Source organism: Lepidochelys olivacea (genome assembly GCF_965140295.1).
Source record: "Lepidochelys olivacea isolate rLepOli2 genome assembly, chromosome: 1".
Classification (NCBI taxonomy): Eukaryota; Metazoa; Chordata; order Testudines; family Cheloniidae; genus Lepidochelys; species Lepidochelys olivacea.
The window spans coordinates 293,094,147-293,106,432 of record NC_140411.1 but is presented as its reverse complement, the minus strand read 5'-3'; the positions used below and the strand labels follow the sequence as shown (position 1 = coordinate 293,106,432).

The following is a 12,286-nucleotide window of genomic DNA, read 5'->3' as shown; positions in this document are numbered from 1 at the left end:
TTTCTTAAAGGTAACATTAAATATTTTATTCAACATCTTCCAGTTTAAATTCTGCATTTTTGAGAAGTAATTTTTCATATGGAGTAAAGTGTCACTTGTGCTTCTACTGATAGTGAGTAACCTCATCTCTCACTGTTTAACAGTGAGAGTGCATGTACTTAACTGCAGTCTGTTGTTCTGTGAGTGTGAATATTTGTAGTATTCGCCAAGAAAAAGTTTGCCTTTTATGGGTGTATGTAGAGTACATAATGATGGATCTGAGCTTCAAGTAGAAAAATAATAGCTTCTCCTCCTCCTCCTCCATTGTTTGAAAATCAGGATTATAATACCTAAAGCAACAAACTAACAAGATCACTATTTCCTGTGGGAGATCTCATTTTAAATCCAACTTACGCATTTTCAGCTTCATATCACCATAGAAGGGTTGTAGGTTGTATTTTAAAAGACACTTATGGAGCCTGTTTCTAGTGCTTGCAACTTTCTACAACAATTTTCCTCAGGCTGATGATATTCATATTTGTTTGAAGCCACAATGTGAATTTTATGGGAACTTTGGGTAAAATTCTGTTCAATTGTTTAGTTTTCTGAACTTTTCTGAGGCTTTTCATATGAAAAACAAAGTAAAATGAATAACTCAAACTGCTTATTTTAGAACTTCAGACATTCCACGGAATTGGTCCTCAGTGTGATACACAATAGACATATTTGAAATTTGATTTAGAAATTAAAGCATCCCACATGTTTGAAAATATGGGTACAAACCTTTTTGAGTAACCAGGTATCCATAACTATTTCTGGAGAGCTGTGTATTGAAATAAAAACGGTTTTCTTTTATTCATTTACATAAATGCATATTTATTTCAGTAGGCAATCAGAATATTGCACATATGAAAATATCTGCTCAATGTGCAGCAGCACTCAAAAAAGCTAACAGAATGGGCAATCGGAACATTGCACATTTGCATGACACACATAGTACAGTTCACAAAGAATCAGATTTTCAGTGTGAAATTATTCAGGTTTTTTTTTCCCCAAACCAAGTAAACTCCTTGGGGAAAAATACTTATTAATGCAATGATATGGTTAAATTTAATTGAACAAAAATCATAGTTAGTTATTTTCACAAAAACAGAAAATATTCCGAAATGTATATATCATAAAGAAAAGCATTTATCAGTATACCCAGTAATATAAAATACATATTTTAAGATCAATTAAAATTACTAACTGAGCCATATCTGTTACTATCCCGACTTTTGTATCTGTAACATTAAATTAATAGTTTTGTAGCTTCAGATGTAAATTGTAATATTTGACTGTACTGTATGTAATTGTATTATACTCTTAAGGGCTGAGATCAGCTTGTGTGCACCTCCCCATTTTCCCTTGCGGCCTCCAAATGTCGTTTTCCCTGAGGAAACTCTCCTTCTGCCTAGTTGTGCAGCTGGCCGCTGCATTTGGAGCAAACACACATTTCAGGGTCTCTTGCACTGCTGTCAGATGCTTTGGAGGACTGTAGAAATTGCAGGATTCTATGGTGCTTCTGCAGCTCCAAGTACGTATTAGTTGCCCTGGCTCAAAAGAAATCCCCGAAATTTGCTTTGAAGATGGCAGAAGCTAATGAGTAACAAAAAGGGAGAAGAAAATAAACAAGAGACAATCAGTATTGCCTGAAACAGTCATGTCATTAGCTTTTGGCACCAAAACTTGACCAACTTACATGGCTAGTCATAATAAACAGTTCTAGCTGCAATAAGATTGTTTGACCATAGAGGGATGTAATTTACAAGGCAAAAATTCAACATGTGTTAGTCTGTTTTAGAAACCTGTGTAGTTGAGAAAGTGTTCTGATAGATACTAGAGCCTCAATTCTGCAAATATTTAAGCATGTTTAACTTTTCATAACTTTTCATTTCTATTGAGTAGGCAATAGAAATAATTATGCACATAAGTCTTCGTAGGACCAACGCCTTAATTTGTAAATTAGTGTATTTACCATTAGCCTGAGCTTTAACCATGCAAATGATAAAATATTATACTAAGGATCCCCAGTAGTTAATCTTTGGTATACTTTTCAATTTATTGATCCTCTTGAAATGATAGCATTATAGGAGGATTGTCATATTATACTCTAGTGGTGATTTTAAGAGGATGGAAATGGCTAAATTTAGGTCTTAATTTTTATAATTTTAAGTTGTAATGTGAAATAGTGAATATATGTTTCATGTGTTGCTTAGTGTCAGGTACTTTTGAAATATGTTCGAGTTCCTTGAAAAACAGGAGTAAGAGAATAGATAACTAGGAGGTGTAGGATATGAAGCTTTTCACTTGTGAGAACTGCTTCAGATCTAACCAAGAAAGTCCTCTCCAGCTAGTCAGTTGTTTCCTATCACTACGTCTTCTCCTTGTGCTGTCACCTTGATGTGGTGGAGAAGCTTGCATATACTTAAGATCCTAAGAGAGATGCTGTCTGGAGTCCTGTACTCCTGGTAGGGTCACCCAGGGCAGTAAGGTGAGATTGCGGTAAGATTGTGCGGTAGTTGAACACTCAAAGGAGGATCTTCAAACCGACTTTAATTGCTTCTCTGAAGCTTAGCAAAGCCTAGGGCTAACTCTGAACATCGGCAAAAAAAACCTTCTCCACTAGACAGTCCCCGGTCAATCACCAGACCCAACAAGGAAGATCTGTATCGACAAAGAAGAACTGGAAAATGTAGAATATTTTGCCTGTCTTAGCAGCCATCTGTCATGGAGGGCAGACAGAGATGTCGAAATTCAGCACAGAATTCGCAGTGCCAACTTTACCTTTGGCAGACTGTCTCAACGGGTGTTCAACAATCACAACATCAGAACACATACTAAACTGTTAGTTTACAAAGCGGTGGTAATCCCAACTCTCCAAGGCTGTGAGACTTGGGTGACCTACAGAAAACACCTGAAAAACCTGGACTGTCAGCACCAGCACTTTCTATGGAAGATCCTCAACATAAAGTGGGAGAATCATCGCATTAATGTCAGTGTCCTCACTGAGGCCAACATCTTCAGTGTTGAGGCCCTGATTATCCAACACCAGTTGAGGTGGAGCGGGCACTGTGTGCGCATGCCTGATGTATAACTGCTGTATGCCCAGCTCGCTAAAGGAGAAAGAAACAATGAAGCCCAAAGAAATGCTTTAAAGGTACCCTCAAGATAAACATCAAGAGAAATGGCATTGACACCGCACAGTAGGAGACAGCAGCCCAGGATAGGGATAACTGGCAAAGACTTGTCAGAAAGGGATTTTGGAGGAAAATCACCTTCCCTGGTCGCAGAAAAATGCCAGAAAAGGAAAGACAACAGTCACACAGCAATTTCGGCCCAACCCTGTCTTCCAACACCACCTCCAATGTCTGCCAATGAGCCTGTGTCTCAAGAATCAGAATCTTCAGTCACCAAAGGACCCGTGAAAAATAAAACCTCTGAAAGAGATCATCCTCGACCTCGAGGGGTCGTCGATGATGATTACTTCCTACGTGTCAGGCGTCTCCAGGGTGCTGGTACTTTTGTTCAAAATCTCAGCAGACATATCAAAGAGACAATGGGTGTAGAAACTGAAGTGTTTTACCCATAGCAATGGTTTGTTCAAGTTAAGTTTAGATACATAAGAGAATGATATTGAGAAGATGCTTGTTGAAAGCCTAAATAGAAATGTGGAGCTGACTTTGCTGTTAATCCTGCTTTAGGCTTAGAGTATACTCCAGTCTTATACTATTCTGATACTAAAACCTGAAAAGGAGAGACGTCCTTACAATCCTGGCTGAGCTTCCCCTTGTGGATGCTTATCATGCTGTTGTAATAGGCCCAACGGTTCGATCCCGGAGTCTAGTCACTATTTCAAGCTCAGAGCTTCCAGATACACTCTCAAGTGTGCGTGCGCGTGTGCACACAAACACACCCCCTTAGCGCTGGGACTCTTCAGTGTAACTGCCTTGGCTCCAAAGCTAGTGCTGACCCTCCCAATCCTCCCCAGTAGCAATTGCATGTTCCCCAGTGGTCCATTAAAGTTGTGGGTGCTCTAGATTATTATTTCATGCACTGGAAATTGTGACAGTTAAAATAAGGGACACAGACTTTGAAAAGGAATTTGTAAACTAGTCACACTTTACTCATAGACACAGCACAAGAAATACAGAGATCTATGGAAAAATAATAAAAATAACAAAACCCTGTCTCCAGTGTCCTTACCCTTTTGAGAGCTCTCTGTGGATGTTGGTCAGTCTTTTCAGGGGCCCGGAACCTTCCTCTCCTCCATCTATATTGCCCAATCTTGTGTTTTTGTTCTGGTCAGTGAGAGAGCACCTTTCTAAGGGCAGAACTTGTCCTTTTATGAAGATCCAGACTCCTCTCTGAGGTTCCCCCCTCAGCAACTTCATGTCCATCCTCAGGTGATTTGTTGGCTTGGTCACAGCCCACCTGAAGTCCAGACTGAGAAAACTGGTTCCCCTGGGCTGCAGCCCTTGCATTATTCTATGGTACTTCCACTTGAGTGGAAGAACATTTAGGTTAATGTCTTTTGATGGCTCTCCATTGTTAACCCTCTGCTAGTGAGCCCACAGAGTCTCTGCTAACCTCTCCTGGAATCCCTGTTCAATATGGAAGTTATATTCTTATAGTCTGTTGAAACTTCATATGGCAAGGTAGATATCACAAGAAACTTCATGGTTCCCAAGTGTACACAGCATTCAGCTCAAGAAGTAAAGGGATTTACTCTCACCAAGTTCCCAGTATCTCTGCAGCTTATTGGCTGCAATAATGGTTGTAAAAGAGACTTTCCCGCACCTGTTGCCAGAATGTTTATTAAATCAGGCGGCACAGGCATTGCACCAATTACAGGAGCGCTTCCGCCATTGGGAAATGAGGGTCACTGAGCAAAATTGACCTGGGGCGGGGGGAGGAGGAGCAGCCACAGTCTCCAAACCACTAGAACATACGTCTTTTGTGGACCAGAATTGAGAATAGAAATAGATTCCCTTTGGACAAGTAAATTAGGACAGATGCATTTCCCTCACAACAGCTCAGCATTGATAGCTTACCTGAATTTGTGTGTATTTCATCTTTTGGAATACTTTCATTTTATTTTACACTGCCACAGGAATATTACATTTACCACATAATTTTCGGTAGTGTGTACCACAAAATACAAAAGGCGGTGTATCACCTCTGTATGACACTCGGGTTAAAACAAAAAAATCAGTATCAATTTATCTTCATCTGATTAATTGTATTTTAATATAAAAAATTAGTTACAAAATAGTGTAATCCAAAGACAATGTTGCATATGTTTTGGTCTGTGCAAACACTGATATTTACATCTATAAGTTTCCTGGCTATTTTAATGCTACTTATACTGTTAATATTATGACCCCTGTGTATGCATTATGCCTCAGATCGATGCAAGGTTCTTTCCCTTAGTGTCGATCTCTAAGGGACTGAAGAGCTTTTTTAGAAATATGAGGTATACTTGATTCTTGCATGTGTGTCTTTGAGGAAGAAGAGATTCTCGATTATTTTTTTTCTTTGTAATGTTCAAGAGAGCAGACTGTCTTAAAATTGGTTTTCTTCATCAGTAGTGAAATACTTTCAGATTAACTCAGCAAAACTGCTGAATTAAAGTACATGTACAGAGGAGGACTGAAAGTGGGAGTTCATCTTGTAATCATTTAAATTGAGTATACTGAATACAAGTTTTAAGGGATATTTTTTAAATTGAAAAGTGCCCAAGGTACATCATAAACCACTGTCACCCACTTGTATTTTTAAGATTATAAGGATTAATTTGTTGCACTGCAAGTTCTTTCCTTTTCATGCTTTTTCTTAGCAAATGACCTTCAAAATCTTGTTCAGGTGTATTCCAATGTGAAATATTTGAGGTTTGTAGAAATGCTCTTGAATCTTATCTAAAGCTATCATAAATATTTCATATGATTAGTAACTAAAAACAGTTTAAGGAATTTTAATCTTTTATGTGGATTTTAAATTTTTTTTCTATATGTAAGATAAAACTTGCTGTTTTACTGAGCTCTTTTACCCTTCTAATTTTCTAAAATACGCTTATTTTACTGTGGGAGGGGGGTTATATTTAGTATTCTGTCATGGTAATAAATTACCCTTAACTGAGCTAACATTTTAGTTATTATATAGTCTCCTCCAGTCTCACTAGGTAGGTACATGGTACAGCTTTATGAAGTTGGAATGTACTTGTTAGAATGCATTTTGTACATTCCTTATTACTCCAGGTTTTTTCCCGCATTTGAATGCTGGATTGTGCTGTCTTAGCAGTGAAACTATAAATAGAGTTTCTAATGCATCAAGCCAATGATGTCACTGTGGCCTTGGAAATCTCAGTTCTCACCTGTAACCAAAGCACAACTCTTCTTTCCAGTTTCTACTGTCCTCACTCTCTTACAGTAGCAGAATGCAGAAAGGATATACATGAGATGGTTTATTGCTGGTGGTGGTGCCTAAAGTCTGAGTGTTTTAAATTTGATGGAGCAATGAAGAATGGAGTGAGCTGTGAAGCTGCTCCTGTAAATCAAGGGTAGAGAGATACAATAGTAGTCTGTTTTGGTTGTTTCAGTGCATGAAAACGTTTGGTTGCTTGCAGGGAAAGAGAACTTCCTTTTCTTTTTGACTGAGATTTAAGATTGATAAGTTCCAAAGTTAAATGCTTCTAAGAAGATATCTAGTTAACAATAGTTGCTTTTAATTTTAGATAACTTATTTGATAATTACCAAAAATACTGGAAGTATTAAAGCATTACAGGTCGTGTGGCTACATTGTGAAAAATGTTTTGTTTTCTTACAGTGTGAAAAATTCAAACTATTGCCTCCCATCATACACTGCTTATAAGAACTATGATTATTCAGAGCCAGGAAGACACAATGAGCAGCCTGGCCTCTGTGGCCTAAGTAACTTGGGAAATACGTGTTTCATGAACTCAGCAATTCAGGTAGGTGCTTCAGAGTAAAGTGAGCCTGGCTTGTTACTTGGCGATTAGTATTTTTGTATTTTGCATTGAGACACTTGGTTACTGGCAGAACACTATAAAATTTGAGAAAATAGCACAGATTGTTACGTGGGGAAATTTAGTTTTTATATCTACTGTTTCCCCATACGTTGTGCTTTACACATGGAGCCAGTTTCAGAGGGAAACCTTACTAGGATCCTAAGTAACCCAAGTGATCCCTTGAATAGGATTCTGTACTCTCCTCTGTTGCTTGGTACTTCATGAAAAGCACTAGGTGCAGAAGGAAACATACAAATTCTAATTTGAGAAAATCATTTGCCTTTCTTATCAAGTATAGGTGAACTTTTACACCTTTACCTCTTCAACCCTAAAAAGCACGACTACTGACCTTACAGACAGAGAAATGAGAGCACACAAGAACAATCGGAGAAAAAGATCTGAGAAATGCAGAGTTGGTGCAGCCAGAAACACGAACTGAGGGAAAAAACAAGGTGTGAGAAGAAATGGCAGATAATTGTGGGCTAGATAGAATGGTGACTCATGTCATTTTTTCTTCCCCACTATTCCCCACTAATAGTTGTGGGAAGCACAAGTCTGGATCAGCATAACCAAAATATAGTATTTTTAGCTCCATTGGCTGGCTGGCTAGCTAGCTAATAATACTAATAGAAATAGAACAAAATGCATGGCACTTACAAATCCTGACAACAGTACTGTGAGCTAAACAGGTGCTGTGTTATCTTAATCTTATAGATGAGAAAACTGAGACAGAGGTTAAATGACTTGCTCAAAGTCACAGAGAGTTATTTCCAGATTTGTGATTTGACCTTCAGTTCTCTGCTCAGACTCCACTGTGCTACTCTTCTCATAAATAAAATAAACTTGGTAGCTGGTTATGAAACTTTTTAAAATGGAGGGGAAGAGCTGCTTTGTGGGGGGGATGTGGCTCTGCCTGTGTGTGTGTGTGCGGTTTCTATACGAACTTAGAAATGCCCATACTAGGTGATTCTTCTTTCTCTACTCCCACCAAATATGTACCTTCCTAGATATTTCCTTGCACTGTTAAGCACTCCACTTGGGTTACTTTTACCTCACTTGCACCTGAAATTTGGGAGAGCAGGGGAGAGAACAATGACATCAACATAAAATAATCTTAGATAGAATTAAGTAAACTAGGAGCTAGCTGAAATTTTGCCATACATGCCAACCCTCCTCCCCCTCCCCAAACACCTTATTGCACTTACCCTAGCGCTTACAATCAGTATAATCTGAATGTTTTTTTCCTATGAATGACTGGAAAGTGGCTATTGAATTAGAGTAGCCTTCCTTTTCAGACATTTCCTATCCTATTTCATGAGACCTCTAATGTGAGCATCTGGGAGTGACTATTTTTGATCTGGTAGGTCTAGAATCAGATATTCAAATTTGTTTTTCAGGTAACTTAGTTGTTTTATGAATCAATTTGTAAAACAAGATATATGTTTGCTTCTGCTGACTTACAAGATACTATTGTATGTGTTAATCAGAAGATAGCTGTATCTTTGATCTTATTTATTTAAGTACTTGTTTATTTCTTTTCTTGGGGGATGGGTGGAGGACTCCTTTGTTCGTGTGCAAGAAGCGCAAGGATTTTCCCTCAGTCCTACTTCGCAGCCATCCTTCCTGAGGAGAACTAGATGGAACTCTGCGTAGCCTGTCAATGCCTCATTATAATCAGATGTGAAAAATGATTGAGCATTGTGAGCCACACCCCTCCACTCCCAGGAGGTGAGCATGTTGCTTTCATGGTGCTTTCACCCTCTGCTGGGCCAGAGATCAATTAACAGGAAATATAACCCTGATCTCCCTTCTGGCAGTACAGTGCACTACCCCTAGGTGACCTCTTATTGAGGACAACACTTTTATGTTGCCTCAAAGGCATTTATTTTAGCCTCTTGTTACAGTGTTGGCATGAGTTGAACTGTTTCACTGGGAAAGGTTAGCTTTAGAGTTTGTACTCAGGCAATTAAAGCTTCTGGTGAATTTCTCTTGAGGATATTGATGCCTTTCAACTTGGCTGGAATAATTTAGGATTTTTTTTTTCTTTTGAACGTGGAAATAAAAGCTTGAGAGTCAGACAATGAACTGACATCTATTGGATTATTTTAACCTTTTATTCCCTTCTAGATAATTATCCTGTTGTTTCTGAGTGAATAGGGTAATGTATCAGGAAACTTTGGGAATATATTAGCTGCCAAAGGAATGGGAGCTGATCTACTTCTAGCTGTGAGCAGTAATAAAAATTTAGGAAGACTAGTATTTTTTGTGATTTGTGGTAGAAATAAGCCCAAATATTAGTAAAATTGTAACCCTGCTAGGACATTGGCTTGGTCTACACTACGGAGTTAAGTCCATGTAAGGCAGCTTAGGTCGACCTAATTATGTCCGTGTCTACACTACAGCCTTGCTTTCACTGATGTAAGTGCCCTAATACAGCGACGACATAATTCTGTTTCCATGTGAAAGGCTTATGTCAGTGTAGTTAAGGCAACATGGTGTACATATAGACACTGGGGGTTGCTTACGTTAGCTGTTGGCTGTCATTTTTGTCAGGTTCACAGACTAATTACTGCAGTGGCTGTACGTCTAACCTAGGTCAGTTTAAGTTTGTAGTGTAGACGTGCCTATGCTCTTACACCTGTTACCTACTTTAACAATATCTACCATTTTAACGACTTAAGTGCTAGTATCTGTCCGTGAAATTATTCTAGAATAGTCTATATGAAAATTTATTTTGCTGATCACTTCTAATGAAAACTTAAAATATATGGATAGATTTTGCTCCTACCTTTTTGTTTTTCTCTTAAAATTTTTTAGATATATCTTTCTACTTTCCTCCCCCTTTAAAAAAACCAGAAAAACAGAAAGAAAAAAAAAACCTCTTGTAAAAGAAGAACATGATCTGATGTAGACAGATCTGAAGAAGGAACACTGTGTAGCTTGAAAGCTCTGCCCTTCCACCAGCAAAGTTGGTCCAGTAAAAGATATTACCTCTTCCACCTTGTTTGTCTCAAGTCCTGGGACCAGCATGACTATAACACTGTGAGCAATAGACATTGATTGATTTTTTTGGGAAAGATACAAAGCTGTTTAGCTTTGTTTTAGGAAGTAAGGAAGGAGAGTGTTGATTGGGAGGTAGTCAGTATGAAAGGTTTGGTCTGTCTCTTGCTATTGTGTAATGCCTAAAGTTACTGGATAGGAATGTTTTGATAAAAATAAAAGATTAAAAGAAAATAAGTAGTTAAAATGGTTTCCTTTTTAAAGTTTTTTTGTTTGTATCTTTTATATTTATAAAAGCATTCCTATATAGTAATTTTAGGCATATACACAATCTTAGGCAAAAAGACTAAGAATAAAAAATGAGAATAATATAATATGCAATATAGATATTACTTTATACGTATAGCCTTTTTTATCTGTAGATCTAAAATCACTCTACTGTTGATTATATTTTGGATTTTCTTTCCCTCTTCTTTGCAAACTGAATCCTTAGACCCTCAATCCTAATAATCTTTTAAAATCACCTTGTTGCTTATGGATGTAAATGAGCTACTTGCCAAAGCATGTGCAGCCCTGTGGAGGTATTGAAAATAGCGTGTATTGGTAACTAGAATTTTCAAACAGTTTGGTTTCTGCTACAGTCACAACCTCTTTAAACGTTCCCCAAGAAGATGGAGACCCAAGAGAGCAGTAGCAAGTTTTAAATGGCAGTATTTATTAGTGATTAATTTGATTTTTTTAAATTCTGCCTTTGTTTATTGATAATGCCACAGCATTGAAAGAGTTAATGATAGACCTGTTTAATTGAAATGTATCAAATACTACAAGGATCCCAGAAAACAAGGCTTTAGTAAACAGCACCCTGATTTCAATAAGAAATACATCAATAAGCAGACTTGGGCTATTAAGTTCACAAAATACAAATCTAACAAAATAAATAACAATTGATGTACTGGTAAAAGGTCAGGATACGTAGAACACTTTTGGAGCGAATTCCTTCCGACTTCAAACTCAATGGGCAGAAATTGAAATTCATAAATAATTTATTTTTAATGAGTTCCCAAGAGTCTTGCTGAATGTGAAGTAAACAAAAATGCAGATAAGTGAAGTTACTCTTGAAATACTCTGCTACGTCAATCTTCTGTGTCTCAATGAAAGATGCAACAATTTTAGCCTATCACACCGATAGTGCAGTGTCATGCAGTGCAAAACCCTTTTATTAAAAAAAGAAAATTTATATGCCAGTCTTTCTTTAGTGTGATCTTACTACTGATCTGTAAGATTGGGAAAGATTACTTAGTCCATTTCTCCAGTGGAATTGTTTAAAGCAGAGGAAGTTATGAATAGGGCCCTACCAAATTCATGGTCCATTTTGGTTAATTTCGTGTGCATAGGATTTTAAAAATTGTAAATTTCATTATTTCAGGTATTTAAATCTGAAATTTCACAGTATTGTAATTGTAGGGGTCCTGACCAAAAAAGGTGTCCTGCAGGGTCACAAAGTTATCGTAGGGGGATTGTGGTACTGCTACCCTTACTTCTATGCTTCAGAGTTGCTCCTGAAGGCAAGATTGAGAGCCTTGTTGTTCTTCTCAGAGCTCTAAGAACACCCTAGTGACTTGTGGTGAGACTACTAAATAGAAGACAACAGGTAGCAGATTTGGGATTTAACATGTTTGAGAAGGATGTTTTAAAAAACTCCCAGATAACCCTACAATTGTAAAAAGATGGAGAGAAAAGGGAGATCTTATTTATTTCTTTTGATTATCAGTTCAGTTAACTACTATTGCTTAACTGGATCAGGAGCTGAGAGACTCTAGGTAAAGCCTTCCCCTAAAAGTTCTGTTCATATGTTTAATCAAAGCGATTGGAAAGTGCATGCTTGGAGGGAAGGTTTCCCCACTGATTTAGAACAGAATTAAAACTATAAGGTAAGTAGAGCCCCAGTTCTCTACAGTTATGTAAACAAGCCAATAATGTGACTCTTTAGAATTTTTGTGATTTTTATCTGAGATTGAGCATTTCCTCAGAATACATAGTCTTCATGTAGGCATTGTTTCTGACCAGGCAAATTAGGAAGGATCTGTTATGCATGATGTGTCTAGTTCATAGCACATTTGTGAGAAATCTTGCTTTAAGGAGTTGGATTTTGTGGATTCTCTGAGTAACATTATGTATTGGGACTAGATTTTTCCCTTATGGAGCCAAAGAAGAAATATTATCCCCACTTAATTGTCTAC

General features: G+C 37.6%; 1 protein-coding gene across 5 annotated transcripts in view; it reads left to right on the top strand.

The window, feature by feature from the left end:
* Positions 1-12,286, top strand: part of USP15 (ubiquitin specific peptidase 15) — a 136,932-nt gene that overhangs the window by 80,309 nt on the left and 44,337 nt on the right. For 4 of the 5 annotated variants that reach the window (XR_014714461.1, XM_084651786.1, XM_084651785.1 and 1 more), the window contains one exon: positions 6,845-6,989. Coding sequence is in view for 3 of the 5 variants with exons in the window: in XM_084651786.1 (XP_084507912.1) it covers positions 6,845-6,989 (145 nt within the window). In the remaining 2 variants the exon portion in view is untranslated. Of the gene's footprint in view, positions 1-6,844; positions 6,990-8,591; positions 8,775-12,286 lie in introns of those variants that run through there. The other variant, XM_084651789.1, reaches the window with a different exon arrangement.